General features: G+C 38.5%; 1 protein-coding gene across 3 annotated transcripts in view; it reads right to left on the bottom strand.

The window, feature by feature from the left end:
- Positions 1-18,693, bottom strand: part of LOC115437039 (laminin subunit alpha-3-like) — a 98,255-nt gene that overhangs the window by 43,121 nt on the left and 36,441 nt on the right. For all 3 annotated transcript variants that reach the window (XM_030160114.1, XM_030160115.1, XM_030160116.1), the window contains 18 exons: positions 18,032-18,166; positions 16,491-16,625; positions 15,419-15,471; positions 14,841-14,940; positions 12,228-12,280; positions 12,011-12,116; positions 11,191-11,290; positions 9,204-9,360; positions 7,198-7,336; positions 6,856-6,998; positions 6,616-6,719; positions 5,451-5,607; positions 3,961-4,124; positions 3,724-3,832; positions 3,187-3,284; positions 2,276-2,477; positions 514-640; positions 65-213 (listed from right to left, as the gene is read on the bottom strand). In XM_030160114.1, coding sequence (XP_030015974.1) covers positions 65-213; positions 514-640; positions 2,276-2,477; positions 3,187-3,284; positions 3,724-3,832; positions 3,961-4,124; positions 5,451-5,607; positions 6,616-6,719; positions 6,856-6,998; positions 7,198-7,336; positions 9,204-9,360; positions 11,191-11,290; positions 12,011-12,116; positions 12,228-12,280; positions 14,841-14,940; positions 15,419-15,471; positions 16,491-16,625; positions 18,032-18,166 — 2,231 coding nt within the window. The remainder of the gene's footprint in view (positions 1-64; positions 214-513; positions 641-2,275; positions 2,478-3,186; positions 3,285-3,723; positions 3,833-3,960; positions 4,125-5,450; positions 5,608-6,615; positions 6,720-6,855; positions 6,999-7,197; positions 7,337-9,203; positions 9,361-11,190; positions 11,291-12,010; positions 12,117-12,227; positions 12,281-14,840; positions 14,941-15,418; positions 15,472-16,490; positions 16,626-18,031; positions 18,167-18,693) is intronic.

Below are 18,693 nucleotides of genomic sequence, written 5' to 3'. Positions count from 1 at the left end.
TTAGGTCTCATTTAATGTGTGTTAACATATAAATAGTGCCTGACTTATTTAGTGAAACACTGACCAGAAAAAGGGTCTTGTGAGGTGGGACAATCACAGAGATGGTGGGCTGGCGCCAAGAATTCTCAGCAAAGTCCAGGGCAATGCGCCCATCGGCAATGACTACATCCCTGCAGCCTGAGACTGCAGGACAGAAGGATGCATTTATTGAACCTGAAAGAGACAAAGAGAGTAAAACTTAGAAAAGAAAGTAGAAGAGACAGCAGCCTGATCCTCATTAATCTGTCCCTGAACCAAAACCATGTAGGGAAGTTTGTCCAAGGACTTTGATGATCTTGTCACGAGCCCAGGGACCTAATCTGGTTTTACAGAGGAATCAAATTCCCCCCAATGAGAAGGCGTACTCTGTCACTGCCTAAATAAACATGATTATATCCAATGGGGGACTGTGGGGTTGGATTCAATTTGATCTGACAGAAGTCAACTTTCACCCGGCACCTCCGGCATACTCACCAGCTGCTTCACGTCCTGCTTCCACTCGGACTTCAACAGGGAAGGAGATGTGTTCAGGCTGATGATAATGGACCACGACAACATACCTGCCTGGGAGCGGCACCTTGGGAGAGAAACTGATCTCCGTCTGGAAAGAAATATAGACAGAACTCAAGTTTTAACCAGTCATGGTCAAAATGAAAATTAATGTCAGGGTTATTACTCAGTGTCTTAAGATTCATGCTGCAAAAATATTTAAAGCACTACAATATGAATCCAATGACAATAATATGGATGTTAAAGAGAGATGGGAACTGGAAGCAAATGTATTAATAACGAATGATGATTGGGAAGAAACGTTCAAATGTGGACACAAACTAACTAACAGTCCAACATGGAGGACATTTGAATGGAAAGTAAAGATGCGTTACTTTAACACTCCATTTGTCACTGCAAAATATAGTAAAACATCAGATTTATGTTGGAGGAATTGTGGAATGGTGGGTGACTTTACTCATATATTTTGGGATTGCCCACAGATCAAAGATTTTTGGAGGTGTGTGAAAACAGAAATAAAAAGATTTCTGGGCATTGACTTACATCTTGATTTAACCCTGTATATACTTGGAATATTACCTGAAGATCTGATAGACAGAGATTGTAGCTTTTTATTGAAAGTCTTACTCGTAATAGCTAAGAAAATGATCACAATTAACTGGCTGAGGCCACACCCCCCAACATAACGCAATGGATAGACAAAGTAAAAAAGGTTATTATGGAAAAAACTACTGCAAGATTACAACTGAAACTAGAAAAATTTGAGAGAAGATGGAAACCAATAATTCAAGCGATACAAGAGCTCTAAATACCTCTTTTTGTTTTTAATATTCCTTTTTTTTTTTTTACTTACACATGCTGCTTTTTGGTAGCTCAATTATTTTATTCTATTTCCTTTCCTCAGTAGCACCTGTTTTGGTTTTGCAAATACACTTATCTGTGCTGGTGGAATATTAGAAGTCAGATTTCAAGAATGTTGTTGGTATCTGTGTAAATTACACTGGTCTGCAAGAAAAATGCTTCCAGAATAAAAGTAATGAAATTTTACCACATGAGAGTCACTGATAAAGAAAAATCAAGTCAAAAATGCTGGTTGGCTGAACTTTCCAAGATACAGCCTTGGGTCAAAATGTGAAATTCAAGAATTAACGAGAGAATGGGTTTGACTCAAAAGGAATATTTGTCTCAGAGCTACAACATCTACTTCAAAACACTGTCTATTAATACAGTGTGAATACATTCACTTTACAGGTTCTATTTAGTGGAAGATTTATAAAACTATTATATAAATGTACATAAATCAATATATGTGTGGAATAACACTTTATCATATACCTTGAAAACATCAGCAAACCGGCACTTTTGTCACATATTTTCCAATTATTCATATTAAAATATGAAACATTTAGCACATTTAATCTCTGAAGCGAATAATTTCAAAAAATTTGTAGACCAGTGTTATATATGACCTTGACATGTTTTTGACCTGTATGTAAAAGGTGTAGTATAAGTAGTTATGAGTGAAAGTAATGTGACATGGATTGAGTGATTTGTAGACCGAGGCTGGTGTGATTTTTGTACATCTTCATGTGTTTTATATTGGTGGAATAAATAAAAAGTAAAAAAAAAAAAAAAAAAAAAAAAAGATTCGTGCTGTAGGGTCAAGTTCAGAAAGGCTAAAATCATCCATGGGAGGTTTGGACGGGTGGGGCATTCACTGTGATACCTGAGGGAATTTAAGCAGTATCCCATCACTTTGAGGTTCACGGACAGGCCCGAACGCCCCCGTCTGTCGTCTCCATCTCCAGTCCTCATTCTCTCTTTGTTGCAGAGCAGCAGCTGGTGTGGAGGAGAGCTGTCCGTCACGGGCCGCATACAACACCCAGGCTGATGTAGGCGTGTCGAACTGCCTCAGAACACAATGTCGACTGCAAACATTACACAACAAAAACATGCTGTTACTTAAAGTCTTTTCATAGCCCGAGTTCCTTTTGAACTCTGCTACAGAAAAATCATGTGATTGTAAGGAGAGGGGTCAACCAGTCAGCGTCAGTGACCTTTGACACAACCTCAACCTCCAATAATCCTCTTTAGAGTCTTGACATGATCAGGTTATCATATCGATTGCGGAAATCATCACACATCTAATAATGCACTTAAAAAAGCTGACAATCTTCATTTATATTTCTCAATCTTATTTTCAGACTCTTTCACTCCAATGTTTGATAGAGTTCAACTTGCTCAGTGGCAGTTGAATGCTTACTCGCTAGTGATTTTGAACAATGTGAACAATTCGAGTCTGCATTTTCTACATCTGCTTTGGGTAAATTGCAGCTTAAATGACAGGACAGCACTCTGACAGCTGTACGTTTAACTGTAGCATGTAATCTGGTTCAAGTGAGAGTATATTTTCTGTGAGTTTGACCCTGACTTCAGCCTCAGGTGGGGTGAGTGAACTGACCAATGTAAAGGAATGCATCATTTAGAAAACAGATGTGCGTCTCCACACAACATAACACTAAGGTCTGGACTTTTAGCACCTTCCTCTAAATTGTACCTTATTCGATGGGTGTTGAAACGTTGTTGTGTGACTGTGTTATTAAAGCATTAAGATAGTGTTTATGTTTACTGCTTTACCTGTCTTCAGTGAAACGTCCATGAGTGGAGACACAGAGGACTTTGGGGTCTACATACTCCACAGAGAATTCTTCTGCAGGCACTGCGTAAACTTTGTACTACAAGACGGAGGCAAACTTTAAATTAATATATTGCATGCTTACAGTCGCGGAAAAAATTATTAGACCACCCTTGTTTTCTTCAACAACTACAATTAAAGGTACATTTGTTTGGACAAATATAATGATAACAACAAAAATAGCTCATAGTAGTTTAATTTCAGAGCTGATATCTAGTAATTTTCCATGTTTTCTTGATAATAACCAAAATCACTTTAGTTCTTACATCAATATCTATGGCATTGTACTGACAAAAACAGTGCTTCTAGGCATTCCATGTTTTCTTTTCTGTCTGTTTTAGTCACATGACACACACAGGAGTTAGTACTTGACTGGGTAACCATTGTTTTTGATGACTTCTGATGGTCTAATAATTTTTTCCACGACTGTATACTGAGTGAATAGGCAATGATAAAATCATTGTAAGCATTTCAATCACCAGCAGAAATGAGGCTGTAGAGGTTTGCAGGAGCAGCTCTGTCCTGTGAGTTAACTGCAGAGCTGCCACTCTGTTGCTGCTGTCCACCGCCACGCTCCGGCACAAAAAGCTGCAAGGATTACAGAGAACAGTTGAAAAATCGGGTGGTTTTGCAAACTGTAAAGCCATTTGAATAAAAATACAATGAAAAGTACTACAAGTATTGTTTTGAAAGAGGAGGAAACAACTATAAGACACCTGTAGGCACAACTATAAATGTTGGCCCTGGCCTGGATCTGACTGCCGGGCTGACTACTGATGAGAATGTTGACGTTCTGGACATTGTCTTCCTCGCTCGCATATTCAAGGACGAGGGCGTAAGCACCTGGACGAGGCACACGCAGGCTGAGCTGGAGCTGAGACTGAAAAAAAAAAGAAAGAATATACACTGTCAGTCATAAATCTGTAGAAGAGGGGAGTTTGAGTATTGGAGAAAACACACCAGAGCTTGGACTTATAGATAATCGAAGTGAAACAGATATGCAATGGGTTACACACGCACTTCACTTGATTAGTCAAAAAGCAAGGCAATTATTTGCCTTTTCATAAGAAAGGAATCAATATTAAATTTATGTGTCACTTGAATCATTCAGAAAATACTGTAATTTTAATGCTGACCAATCTTGCATATAGTGCTGTACGTCACACATCTCTGTTCTGGAAACACTGGTATGACTGCCTCTTGAAAGTATAGAGGGGTTTTTTGTTTTTTGTTTTTTTTTTTTTATTGTGTTTGTATTTACCTGTTTACTTTTTAATGTGGACCATGAGTCTGAAATAATGCTTATCTATCTATCTATCTATCTATCTATCTATCTATCTATCTATCTATCTATCTATCTATCTATCTATCTATCTATCTATCTATCTATCTATCTATCTATCTATCTATCTATCTATCTATCTATCTATCTATCTATCTATCTATCTATCTATCTATCTATCTATCTATCTATCTATCTATCTATCTATCTATCTATCATTAGTAAAAGATAACAAGTAATATAATGTACATTCAGGGGTGCCGCTACCAATTATAGGCCCCATGAAAGCATAATTGTTGTGGAGCCTACAGAAATTGACTATCTTCTCAATCTGTTAGACTGGGGGGATGGTGGGGGGGCTATGTACACGGTGGTGTGCTCTATAAACAACTTATAATACTGTGAAAACAAAAATTTCAGCGTTCGCCTCCTCTTATACAGCAGATGTTATATGAAATTTTCACAACTTCTATATCCACTGGGCCCCCTCCACTGCTCTATGGGCCCCCCACAAATACTGGGCCCCATGAATTTGTTATGTTTACCCTCCCCTTATCGGTGCTCCAGTGTACATTCATTCATTTATTATCTGAACCCACTTTATCGTCACTAGGGTCACTGGAGCCTATCCCAGACTTATGGTCAAAGGCGGGGTATCGCAGGGCTGAGACAAACAATTACTCTTACATTCACACCTATGGGCAATTTAGATTTACCAATTAACCTATCAGTGCATGTGTTGCCCTACAATGTACATATCCAGATATATCTATAGCTGTATATACTTTGTAGCTTCAGTCCTCACATGCTCTAAATCTACAGTGATGTAAGACCAAGTAAATCTCAACAGAACCATGTCATGCTTATGGGATGAATGCACCGACAACTGCAAAATGTGATTTGAAGAAACCACAGCCGTCCCACCTGCTTCCCATGGAGAGCAGCCATTTCAGGGTGATCTGGGGTGAGACGTCGCACACGGGACTGTCTCCTTCTGCGTCCACTGCGGTTGGACAGTCGTCCCTGTGAGGCCAGGGAAGAGCTGAAAGCATCCATGGCGACGTGCTTATAGAGCAGACAGCTGAAAAGCAAATCAATAAAAAATGATGAGTGATGAATAATGATGACGCTCTTTAACTGAAGTCAAAATGTAGTATAAATTAAATGCTTACAAAGGGTCTGTCCTTTAGTATACTCAGTGCCTATAAAAACGCAACACTTGAATGTGTTTTATTGTTCCTGAGCTGCATCAATTTGTTTAAGTTTCACCTGTATAAGATAATCCCAGACAATTTCTTAACAACCTGACACAGGTTGAACTATTGTCACGCTTGAATGAACTTGTCTGCATTCATAAGACTTGTTTTTCTCATTGCTCAGCAATGAACTGCTCAACTTAAGGAATTGTGGTCAGTTAAGGAGTGGTCATGTTCTGTATATAAAGCCAAGCTGAAAAGCACCAAAATTATTTGCAATAACTCAGCAATGCCTAGACTGACACGTGACCAAAGATACCATGCTATGGGGCTCCTGAAGGCCGGAATCTCTGCTCGGCAGGTGTCCACCATAGTCAGGATGCAACAGAGGCATGAAGAAACTGGCTCAACTGCAGACAGACCTCGCCCTAGATGAGCACGTGTGACCACCCCACAGCAGGATCGCTACATTGAGCTGCAGCACCTCTGGGACCGCTTTGTGACTTTTGGTTTTGGGGGTCCTTGAGTTTCTTTCTTTATCCTTATTTTTTGTCAACAAATTTGGATGTGATTTTTTATTTTTACTGTATAGAAATGGCCTATGATTAATTCCAAAGAGTTTATGGAATAAAAATCCTCATCGATTTAAAAAAATATAAGAATCTCCAAGTGTTGCATTTTCATTGGCACTGAGTATACTTATTTGCTCCACTGTGATATAATTATCCTTTTCTTCAAACCAACTAGCTGTATTAGTTATGAAATTTCATCCTCAATGTATTTTTTTTTTTTTATACCTTTGTAACTACAAAACTGTTTTATAGTCACTTTTATATGTGCAATTCACCAGAAACAGATTTTAAAAAAGCTTAAGAGAGCATTCCAGTACTTACTTTGTGTCTCGGTTTGTGCTGAGTAAGTATGTGCAGGGTACGGTGATCTTTTCCTGTAGTAAAGGTGCCTCATAATAATCTCGTGGTAGCAATACTAAATAGTCCTGGAGACACACAGTGAGTGACATCAGAATTCAATCTTTGGTGCCTTTCCTGTTTTTCTACAATCTGGTAATATAAAATTGTTAAAGTAAATATATTTTTTATGTGATTCAGTGTAAAAGTCTTTAATGAATTTACCAGCAGAACCCCCTGTGCTTTAATGTGAATTATCCATTTCCCAGGGGTCAGTGCAAAGGGCTCAGCGAAGCCCTCTCCTGGGACCGTGAGGAAGGATGGGGAAGGACTCATAGGGAATACTACTTCCTTACTCTGCTCTGACCCTGCCAGGGAACAAGTCCAGATGACTGAAATGTCACACAGAAAATGTATGCTATGTGTGGGAGATAATCATCTGCTAGTTCACATACAACTGTCACGAAGGAAATGATGTGTTTATGTATTTAGGGTGTTAAATGTCAGGTTAGTTTCATGGATTGATGACATAATATGAGAGATGATCAGTATTAGAGGCAGCCTTACCTGCCGTGCCTCTGTGATTAGTAGCCTTAATGCTACCGGTCACAACGGCGCTGCTGGGGTTAGTGAACCGCAGAACCACACGGAATAATTGCTGGCGTTCATCTTTCGGGTCAACATGCACAGTTACTCTGACTTCATTCTGCAGGGATGAAAGTGACACACAGCTGACTACAACAACAGAGGCATGATGAGACCATGGAGGAGGTACTGTCAGGAGAAATGTTATGAATCCTAGTGGGCTGAGATGTTAAGCAAACAGAGGGAGTTAATTAAGCAAGCAAGGAAAAGAGAAGGAAAAAAAAAACAGGCAAAAGAAGGCAGCCCCTTCACTTACAATCACAGCAAGACTGAAATCCAGCTTCATCCACCACCAAAATCCTTGTTCTCACTCGTGCTTTCCCCTTGCGTTGAGGGGTGGCGTAGCGTATTACAATATGGAAAGGGCCAGGAAAGCCAAGGCTAAGCTTTAGGATCACCTCTGGCTGGAGAGAGATAGTGTTAGTCCTGAGTGAGCTGGTGTCGACATTCCCACACCAGCAATGAGCTATAAGAGGAATGTGAGCTGTGTGTAGAATTATTTGTGCAGTGACTAAAGCAAAGAATCAAGATAGGGTCAGAAAAGACTGAGAAAAAGAAATTATAAAGAAGCAAGTGAAGTAGCTCCAATAAATAGACGTTTACTGGACTTAACCCATAAAGACCCAGTGTTTCTTTTGTGGAATTTCCCATATGATTTTTTCCTCTAAATTTACCCCTTTTATTTACCATTTATTGTAATATTATCCTCTGTGTTTTGCATTTTGTCAGTGAAAATCATGTGTTTTCCTATATTTAATTTGCTGATCATGTAGATGTTCATAAAAGTTCAGATTGAAGTTGAGGCTTATTATATCACAAACAGGAAACTGAAGAAAAAAGTTACTTTTTCAACAAAATCTACAGGGTTATTCCAAAAGAATGAACCCATTTCATTACGTAATATTTTACTAAGGAAAAGCAATAGAAAACTCCAGCCAAGTCACAAGTATTCTACTCACAATCAACTTTTATTTCCTGTCTTATAAGTGTTCAATGTGGCCACCACCTGCAGCACAGACCACGTCAATGCAATGAGAGAATTCCTCCCAGACGTGTATCAGTAAATCATGATCCACTGAGTTGATCGCTGTTGTTATTTGATGTTTAAGTTCATCAAGGCAGCCATTCAAAACTTAGAAAACTCCTTGTAGAAGCCAATAATGTAATAACAACCAATAACGTAATAACAGCCGATAATGTAATAAATTTGCTATTTTTAAAATGTAATAGGCCAATAACATAATATCTGGCCAATAACGTAATAAAAGTCCTGAACCGATAACGTAATAGCTTTTGGACAATAACGTTATAAGTTATTACGTAATTGGCTAAGTTATTACATTTGCAAATAATTTTTTTTTTACCAGGCTAACCCGCCAATAAGTTATAACGTTATTGACCAAAAGTTATTACGTTATCGGTTCAGAACTTTTATTACATTGTTGGCCAGATATTACATTATTGGCTTATTACATTTTAAAAATAGCAAATTTATTACATTATCGGCCATTATTATGTTATCGGTTGTTATTACATTATTGGCTTCTACACTCCTCTTTCAAATGGTCACTGACTCATTCCATGACGATGCTTGAGAACTGAAGGAATGCGTCATGAAATCAGTTCATTCTTTTTGAATAACCCTGTAATATTAACTGAACAGAAAACAAGTGTGTCCATTCACTGTCATTGATCCAACACTACAGAGCCTCTGAACGTCCAAATGGGTCATTTCTGATGACCGTGAAAAGATGACAAACTGTATTTTACACCAATTATTTCCATGTATTGATAGGATTAATGGATCAACAGGCGTTAAACAGTTTAGATCAATAGAAGACTTTGGATGTCGGTGGATGTTTGGGTCTTTATGGGTTAATTTATTCGCGTAATAATGAGATAAAGTCAAGATGTAGTTATGAGCTAACCTGTGCAGGAGACATCACGGCATAACCTCTCCAGCTAAAACCTGGGAACTCCTGGGAGTTAAAGCTAAAGCGCACTGGTCTGGCATTTGGCGTGGTACCATCCTCCACCTCAAACTTCAGTTGGTGCAGAGAGGGGAAGAAGTAGTTGGGAGCTGGCCTGACAAAACACACAAAAAGTACAAATAATGCAAAAAAGAATCAATATAAACTGCCCAAACTAACAAAAAGTCCCACATGCAATATTTAATTTTTGACTTTAACTTTGATTACAGGACACATTCAATATACACTATATTGCCAAAAGTATTTGCTCACCTGCCTTGACCCGCATATGAATTTAAGTGACATCCCATTCCTAATCTATGGGGTTCATTATGACGTTGGTCCACCCTTTGCAGCTATAACAGCTTCAACTCTTCTGGGAAGGCTGTCCACAAGGTTTAGGAGTGTGTTCATGGGAATTTTTGACCATTCTTCCAGAAGCGCATTTGTGAGGTCACACACTGATGTTGGACAGAAGGCCTGGCTCTCAGTCTCCGCTCTAATTCATCCCAAAGGTGTTCTGTGGGGTTGAGGTCAGGACTCTGTGCAGGCCAGTCAAGTTCATCCACACCAGACTCTGTCATCCATGTCTTTATGGACCTTGCTTTGTGCACTGGTGCACAGTCATGTTGGAAGAGGAAGGGGCCAGCTCCAAACTGTTCCCACAAAGTTGGGAGCATGGAATTGTCCAAAATGTCTTGGTCTGCTGAAGCATTCACAGTTCCTTTCACTGGAACTAAGGGGCCAAGCCCAGCTCCTGAAAAACAACCCCACACCATAATCCCCCCTCCACCAAACTTTACACTTGGCACAATGTGGTCCGACAAGTATCGTTCACCTGGCAACCGCCAAACCCAGGCCCGTCCATCAGATTGCCAGATGGAGAAGCGCGATTGGTCACTCCAGAGAAGGTGCCTCCACTGCTCTAGAGTCCAGTGGCGGCGTGCTTTACACCACTGCATCCGGCGCTTTGCATTGCACTTGGTGATGTATGGCTTGGATGCAGCTGCTCGGCCATGGAAACCCATTCCATGAAGCTCTTTGCGCACTGTTCTGGAGCTAATCTGAAGGCCACATGAAGTTTGGAGGTCTGTAGCCATTGACTCTGCAGAAAGTTGGTGACCTCTTCGCACTATGCACCTCAGCATCCGCTGACCCCGCTCCGTCAGTTTACGTGGCCTACCACTTCATGACTGAGTTGCTGTAGTTCCCAAACACTTCCACTTTCTTATAATACAGCTGACAGTTGACTGTGGAATATTTAGGAGCCAGGAAATTTCACGACTGGATTTGTTGCACAGGTGACATCCTATCACAGTTCCACGCTGGAATTCACTGAGCTCCTGAGAGCGACCCATTCTTTCACAAATGTTTGTAAAAGCAGTCTGCATGCCTAGGTGCTTGATTTTATACACCTGTGGCCATGGAAGTGATTGGAACACCTGATTCTGATTATTTGGATGGGTGAGCCAATACTTTTGGCAATATAGTGTAGCTTCATTTATACTATACAATGTTTATACAGTTTTACAATAAATATAACATTATTACATCTATAGTTGGAGTAATTTTTTTATTAAGATCTTGTAATGGTGATGGGAGAGTCGCACCGCTGCATAAAAATTCTCAATAAGGTTCAGTTCTGGACTCTATTGTAGCTAATCCATATGTGAAAATGATGTCTCATGCTCCCTGATCCACTGTTTCACAAGTCAGAGCCCAAGAATGAGTCCAATCTCTATGCTCTCTAGCAAACTGGTGGATATTTAAGAAATGAAACACTACTCACTGCATCAGTTAGAACGAGACCTCATTACAGTTCATACATTTTAGTCATTGCAAAGGAGGGCTCTTACTTACTTGCTTATTAAAATCCAGGCTAGGAATTGTTTTCGCAAGGGTATTCATTTTCGATATAAACTTAATACATTTTCACATTTCTTACTCAGTGCATTTACGACCAACCACATTCTTCCGACACTGGCATTGTCCTGTCATATCTTCACATGTCATCCCGACGGCACCACCTACATCACACTGACAACCTATAAGACACAGTAAAGAATCATCATAATGTACAGTATATAAACCTAAAACTAGGCTGAAGTTCATGCACTGCCTTCTCAGGTTACACCTTAGAAGTGTGTAGCACCTATGACTAAATTCAGCATCATTAATAGATCTTAGGAATAATCTGAAAATTATAGTCTGGAACTGTGTGAATGTTAAATAATAGAAACTCCTCTTGTTTTGAGTGGATTTACTCATAGTTTCCTCATTGTAACCACCAGTAATAAGAATACAGCAAACATAGTACACAAGAAATCTCTTATGTGTACTACAGTCGCGGAAAAAATTATTAGACCACCAAAAGTCATCAAAAACAATGGTTATGCAATCAAGTACTAACTCCTATGTGTATCATGTGACTAAAACAGACAGAAAAGAAAACATGGAATGCCTAAAAGCACTGTTTTTGGCAGTACAATGCCATAGCTATTGATGTAAGAACTTTGATGATTTTGGTTATTATCAAGAAAACCAAAGGAAAATGGCTAGATATCAGCTCTGAAATCAAACTCTTATGAGCTTTTTTTGTTGCTATCATTATATGTGTCCAAACAAATGTACCTTTACTTGTACCAGGCATTAAAATGAACAAGAAATTGAAGAAAACAAGGGGTGGTCTAATAATTTTTTCCACGACTGTATAGGTGGACCATTATGTTAAAACAACTAAGGTTTATTAAGAGTGGGTGACTTACCTTGACACCCAAAATAATTGCGTTTTTGCAGCATGAAGTATCCGTCCTTACAGGTGTCACATGTATGTCCACAAGCATTGGACTTGCAATGACACTGTCCACTTTTCTAGACAGTTAAAGACCAAAAACAACTGTTACAAAATTGTGAATAAGTAATGAAGTCAAATTTATTTTTTTTGTGTGTATCAGTCAGCTGAGGATGCATTAAATTACTCACCTGTTCACACTCCCCAATACCACTCAGTGTCCCTTTCACATCACATCGACACTCTGGTATGAGAGAGAAAATAGGACAGAAGGAAAAGAGTTTAGACGAAGGAGGGATCTGCGGTGAATAGACCCTGATTACAGGATTTTGTCACTTTCATGGGTGAAATGCTACAGCATAAAACCCTGCAATCTTCAGGGATCTGTAGATCAAAGGTCCAGAGGAGCTTTACTGCCAGTGCCTGCTTTCAACTGAATGAAAAAAAGAGCCTCTTAATGTCCGGCCACAGCCAACCCAAGGCATTCTTGGGATATTAAAAGCTCTTTTTCCCCCTTTTCTTTTGTCTTCAGGCAGTGTGGTAGCGATAACATTTTTGCAGGGGAGCAGCGGTGTAACATAAGACAGGTATATGGACAAAGAATGAAGCTGTTTCCTCACTGGATGGATAACAGGAAGCACATTATTAGTCCCTTATTAAGTATTTTTGGTGAAATAGTGAGGAGTCTCTGTGAGGCTGGGGGCTAAGGAGGAGACACTAGGGATATTGCATGTTTTAATGTGCCACCAGGTAGTTAATACTGTTACAGTATGAAATCATACCAAACCCAGTGAACACAGTTCACAGGAATTTGCCTGTTTAAATGTGTTATTCCCCAGCTCCCCTTTGAAGGACAGGAAGGCAGATCAGGCCTCGCTGACAGGAGTATGTTGACATATCCTCTGGGTAAGAGGGGCCAAGACCCAGATCAGTAACTTGTCACTTGTCAGATTACTAATGGTGCTTTAGTACAGTGAAAAAAACAAAAAACAAAAATGGGTCAGCGATCAGGAATAGTACTGCTGGGAGGAAGTGAGAGTGATGAGTTTTTGGCTTAGAGAAGTGCAGTTTATTTTACCTTTACTTACACCACTAATAGCTCACCAAAAAATCTGATTCTTGGTTCACTTTTAGCAGCATCTTAAGGTCTAGTAAACTTTTTTTGTTTTCCAGAAGTACAAAACATATATATTTTAGCCATCCAGTGGGGAGCTGTTACAAAATTACTGAGTTTGTGGTTTGTATTATTATAGCCATTAAAGAACAGGCTGTTCAGAACTTCAGATTGTCTAGATCAGGGGTGTCAAACTCATTTTCTTTCAGGGGCCACATTCACAATCTCAAGTGGGCCGGACCAGTAAAATAATAACAGTTGAAAAAAGTAAAATTATATTATGATCAGGTTTACATCTACAAAGTTTCCTTAAAAATCTAAATAACATGAACAACTTGAATCATCAAAAGAAAAACAAGTGCAATTTTAACATTTTAACAATATTCTGCCTAGTTTTTATCAGTTTATCATTTGCACATGTGCATTACAATCACACAAAACATTTAGTAATAGGCAGAACATTGGTAAAATTGCATTTACTTTTCTTAAGACATTTCTGTTTGTTCATATTTGTTCAGGTTATTCACATTTTTTGTAAAAGTGTAGTTTGGTAATGTAAACATTTTCATGTAATTTTACTTTTTTACACCAAAAAAAAAAAAAAACAAAGAAAATTTGGGGTTTGTCATTATTTATGGGTTATTATGATAATATTTTACCGGTCTGACCCACTTAAAATCTAATTGGACTGTATTTGTCTATATGTGGAACCTGAATTAAAATGATTTTGACATCACTGACTGTTGATATCTAAAGTGTAATTTTTGCATTTCACAAATTCATCCCGAGGGCCGGATTGGACCCTTTGGCGGGCCGAATTTGGCTCCTGGGCCGCATGTTTGACACCTGTGGTCTAGATGTTTCAATCCTTGTCAAATGACTGCTCAAAGTGATTGTTATGTAAATCATGAGATCTGGATGGATCTTTAATATTTTTCAGCTGCAATCAGCCTCATGGTTTTTAGATTGAAAATAAGGCTAAAACTTCAATCACATGTATAATTGAACACGTACAAGAAACTTTAAGTTGTAAAGAGACAGGTTTTCAAAATTTTAAAACCAGTTGAAAAATTGCATGAATTTACATTTTTCACTGTTGGATCTTACGAAGGTTCTAAGTAGAGTTTCAAAATGCAAAAAGAAGAATGAAAGAATGAATGAATTTTTATTATTGTGTCCTGCATAAGAATATGCCCAGCCCTTACATGGGCTTATAAGACACCAAAAACATAAACCAAAGCCCACATACCAGACAACAGGCACAATAGATATAAACAAGACCTATTTAAACAAACACATCTGCTGCTTTTTCCACGCTTTACAAACAAATAATGCTAATTTATACACATTTGAACTAAACAACCAATCCATCTTGCCATCATCAATGCTCCAGAACATATCAGGGTTTCGGATAAACATCTCATTAAACAAGAAAAGGGAGCGAGACAAAAAAAACCCTGAGCAAGCAATCCATTGAAAACAACAACCAAACTGATATAGGCCATTCATGAGCCGATCAGAAGTTCAAGACCACAGCCCCCAAAAGCCAAGTCAACTTGGTCAAGTGACCTTAATAGAGTACAGTTTGAACAGTTAAACCACTTCAAGAATGAACTGTTATTCTTTGTAGGTAAATATTAACTTCTTGATGACTTGACGCATAAATCCATTCCTATTTCTGATTACTTACCTGTACAGCCCTGAGGGTTGGTCGTAGCCAGATTCCAAAAGAGAGGTTTGCACTTGTCACACAGGGTTCCCTCTACATTTGGAAGGCAGCGGCAAGAGCCCTGAAACAACAGATAAGGACTGTTGAGTGTCAGCTCCATAAAAGTCAGCTTATATTTATTTACACTGACTGAAGTCATCACTGAAATGAACACAATCGAATATGGTTTTCTAAATGAATAACTATTCTTAGATTTTATAGGTTATAAAATTAAGGGAACAAAATTTACCTTCTAAGAATAACTCAGTTGTTTCAACATTACCTCACATTGTTGTTTTACTTATTTTGAAAGTGGAAGGAACCTTCTTTTCCTTCAAGAACATTTACTATTCAGGAAATTAAAACACTTCCTGGTTTAATCTGAGGCAGCTGTGGCAGTACAGCTGCAGTTTTATCAGTTGTAGAACTAAGTGCATGTAAATCCACACCCAAAGAGGGAATGCTGGAATTAGACTGTAAACACCTCTGTTATCAAGGCCAATTAACATATAATCTATGTTTAGTTTTGATAGAGCGAAAATTAAAAGATAGTTGCATACCGCTTGAGGGTCAGTGACCTCAGATCCTGCTGGGTTACAGAGAGTGATAGAGGCTGGAAGCACAAAGATAATGTAAAATAAACACACAAACAAGTCAGAAGGTTGTATGACTAGATTCTAATTCAAATTAATTTTAATATTAACCCTTTCATGCATAGTGGTCACTACAGTGGACAGTTATTCCATATCTGTTCTCTTGTATATTCATGGGTTTTGTTGTTTTAGTTCCGTTTCAGGCAACACAGTGGATACTTATCCATCATCCCATACACTGCAATTCACACTATTACTGTCTTTTTGTGTATTATCTGCATGAAGATAGTAATAACTAGTATTAGAGTATGTTAAAATGTGAGAAAACATCAGATTAGCTGCATGAAAAATGTTGTTATTTCATAGTTTTCACACAGTATCTCATTTTCTGACGATGGTTTTAAATACATGTTGGTTTTTTTTCTTCAAAAATTAAATGCTTGGTGTCCAGCTGAGTGGACAATTTTGTAACTCCATGAAAAATAAGTTCATAAAAAAATTTCAATCGCATTGTTTTTCTTCATGCCCATAGAGGAATAAAAACACTCAGGAAAAAAATCTCGACTATGGTTCTCATAATTCATGCATGAAAGGGTTAATATGAATGAATGAATTTATTTGGTTTGTACATCAATCATTGAACTTAGTACAATAATCATAATAAACATGAAAAGAAAAGAAATAAGCAAGAAGCAAGAGCTTTTTTTTGCCTATTCTTTTCACCTGATACACCGCTTACATCAACTTGTACTCAACAAATGTGTACAGCATCGAGCATTCACACCATAAAAAAAAAAAAAAAAAAAAAAATCTACAAAAACATATCTACCATTTTAATTCAATATTACTAAATACTTTTAAACTTAAGGCTTTTTTAAAGCAGTAATATAAAACAACTTAGTTACATCAGTCAGAGATATATTATTATACCCTTTGAAAAATCCCCACTTTTGATAATATAGTAGAAATGATTCTGTGTGGGTCTGTCAAATTTCCCTGTGACTCCATTCATCAGTGTGATGGTATTAGATGTCAGTACCAGAGCAGTGGGGGAACCTGAGTCCTGAAGCACAGCGGTCACACTTCTGGCCGACCACCCCGGGCAGACACGAGCACTGGCCCGACAGGGGGTTGCATTCGGTGCTGTACGAGCCTGCCTGGGAACACTGGCAAGCTGAGTAAACAAAACAAGTAAGAGTGAGAGAGCCTGTCTATAACAGTGTTTTTCAACCTTGGGGTCGAGACCCAATGTGGGGTTGCCTGGAATTCAAATGGGGTCCCCTGAAATTTGTAGTAATTGATAAAAATACTAAAAAAACTTACTAATGCAAAATATATGGTGAACTGAGAGAGACGATCCCAATACATAAAAGACATGACAAACTGAAGCACTGTGGCACTGTTTATCTGTCAAATGTTCATTGTGGTCGGTTTAAGATGCTGCAGCTCTTTCATAATTCAGTTTAGTTCGAGTTATTGTTTGTTCAGTATTAATTGTCAGCCTTGTAAATCCAAGCTGGACTGACTGTACATATCCTGACCAAGGAAAATAAAATTCTCACTTTGTGCAGTAATCTACACCTGGCTTTTCTGCCTCCGTCCATGATAATATACATTATATAACCTAAATGTCATCTAAAATTAACGTTTATTTGCAACATAGTATAGAAAACTATTACATGATCAAAAAGAAATTTTTAATAAATACATAAATTTTAGCAAATTTAGCAATTTTAGCAAAAAAAAAAAAAAAGTCTCCATTTTGAATGTCTGGGGTCGCCAGGAATTTGTGATGTTAAAATAGGGTCATGAGCCAAAAAAGGTTGGGAACCACTGGCCTATAATGTTATAAAGGTACCTCTTATAAAACTAGAAAAGCACTCGGAGAGCGCAGACCTCCGCCAAGGCAGATCAGTGCCCCCCCCGATTACCACCAAAATTTAATAATTTGTTCCTTGTGCCAGTATCAGCATTTCCTGAAATTTTCATCCAAATCTGTCTATAACTTTTTGAGTTATCTTGCACACGGACAGACGGACAGACAGACAGACAGACCAACGCTGGCAAAAACATAACCTCCTTGGCGGAGGTAATAAAAGTTTGTGGAAAATGAATGGAGCACCCCTATCTATCATTTACACTGTATTACAAACTCTCAGTTCAGGTAAAAGACAACAAAACAGACAAAACGTGCAGAAATAAATGCAAAAGACTGAAAGCAGCTTGTTCTTTTCTCTAAACCAGGTTTCATAATTATTATACGCCTAATTTAGACCATGCAACTCCCAATAAGGAGATAGTCCATATATATCACATCTTCCAGCTCTTTGTGAAACATTCTCACGTGCAGAACAAGAAATAAATCACTGTAGATGACAGCGTACAGCCTTACAGGATGCTGTGGGAGAATAGGATGTTTGCTCCACAAAGTCATGAGAAGAGGCCACAGAGGGTCCAATGAATCTAGCAGATGCATTTTTTCACCCACACTCAGATCAGCAGAGGTCACATGCACCAGACTGGTATATGTATTGGTGTTACAGTGGTGGACATAGAGTAAGAGAAGCCAAACTCTCTCACCAGCACAGTCTGGGTATCCATAGAAGCCAGGTTCACATTCGTTACAGTCATGGCCCACATAGTGAGGGAGGCATATACACTGTCCACTCGGACTACAGACACCGTCAGCAGCACCGGCTCCATCACATAGGCATTCTAGACGATGAGAAGGAGAATTCTGCATCATTCAAAAGCACTCAAAGTTTTGTTTTGTTTTTTTTTTTCATTTTCATGCTTTATTATAGATAGTGATGGCAGGATTTGAACTCTCGTCATTGCAGTTCATGGCATAAACTCTACTTGTGTACCAAATGTCACAGTATATTTAGATATCAGGGTTTTACTGCACAAGAGTAGGAGAAAAGTCATGATCAGGTCAACTTATTTGTCAGTTCGCTGTGTTCCTGCAACAACAGATACTCTTAAACATGCTGATAATTTAACAGACTGTTTTCCATAGAATGTGGTGGTGGCCTGTGGTTACCTTGTCCTGGTTAGAGGGACTCTTTTAACAATTCTGCACCCAATAGATCATCAATGGTGATGATTCTAATGAAGTACTTGTACATTGTGTGATATTCTTACCCCGTCCCCCAAAAGGGGAGGTAAGGGGTATTGTTTTTGCTTTGGTTTGGTTCTTTGATTGTTAACATTCTAGCAGCAAAACTATTGGTTGAATTCAT

Source organism: Sphaeramia orbicularis, chromosome 17 (assembly GCF_902148855.1).
Source record: "Sphaeramia orbicularis chromosome 17, fSphaOr1.1, whole genome shotgun sequence".
Lineage (NCBI taxonomy): Eukaryota > Metazoa > Chordata > Actinopteri > Kurtiformes > Apogonidae > Sphaeramia > Sphaeramia orbicularis.
The sequence above is the reverse complement of the archived record's forward strand: the minus strand, read 5'-3'. Positions and strand labels throughout refer to the sequence as shown.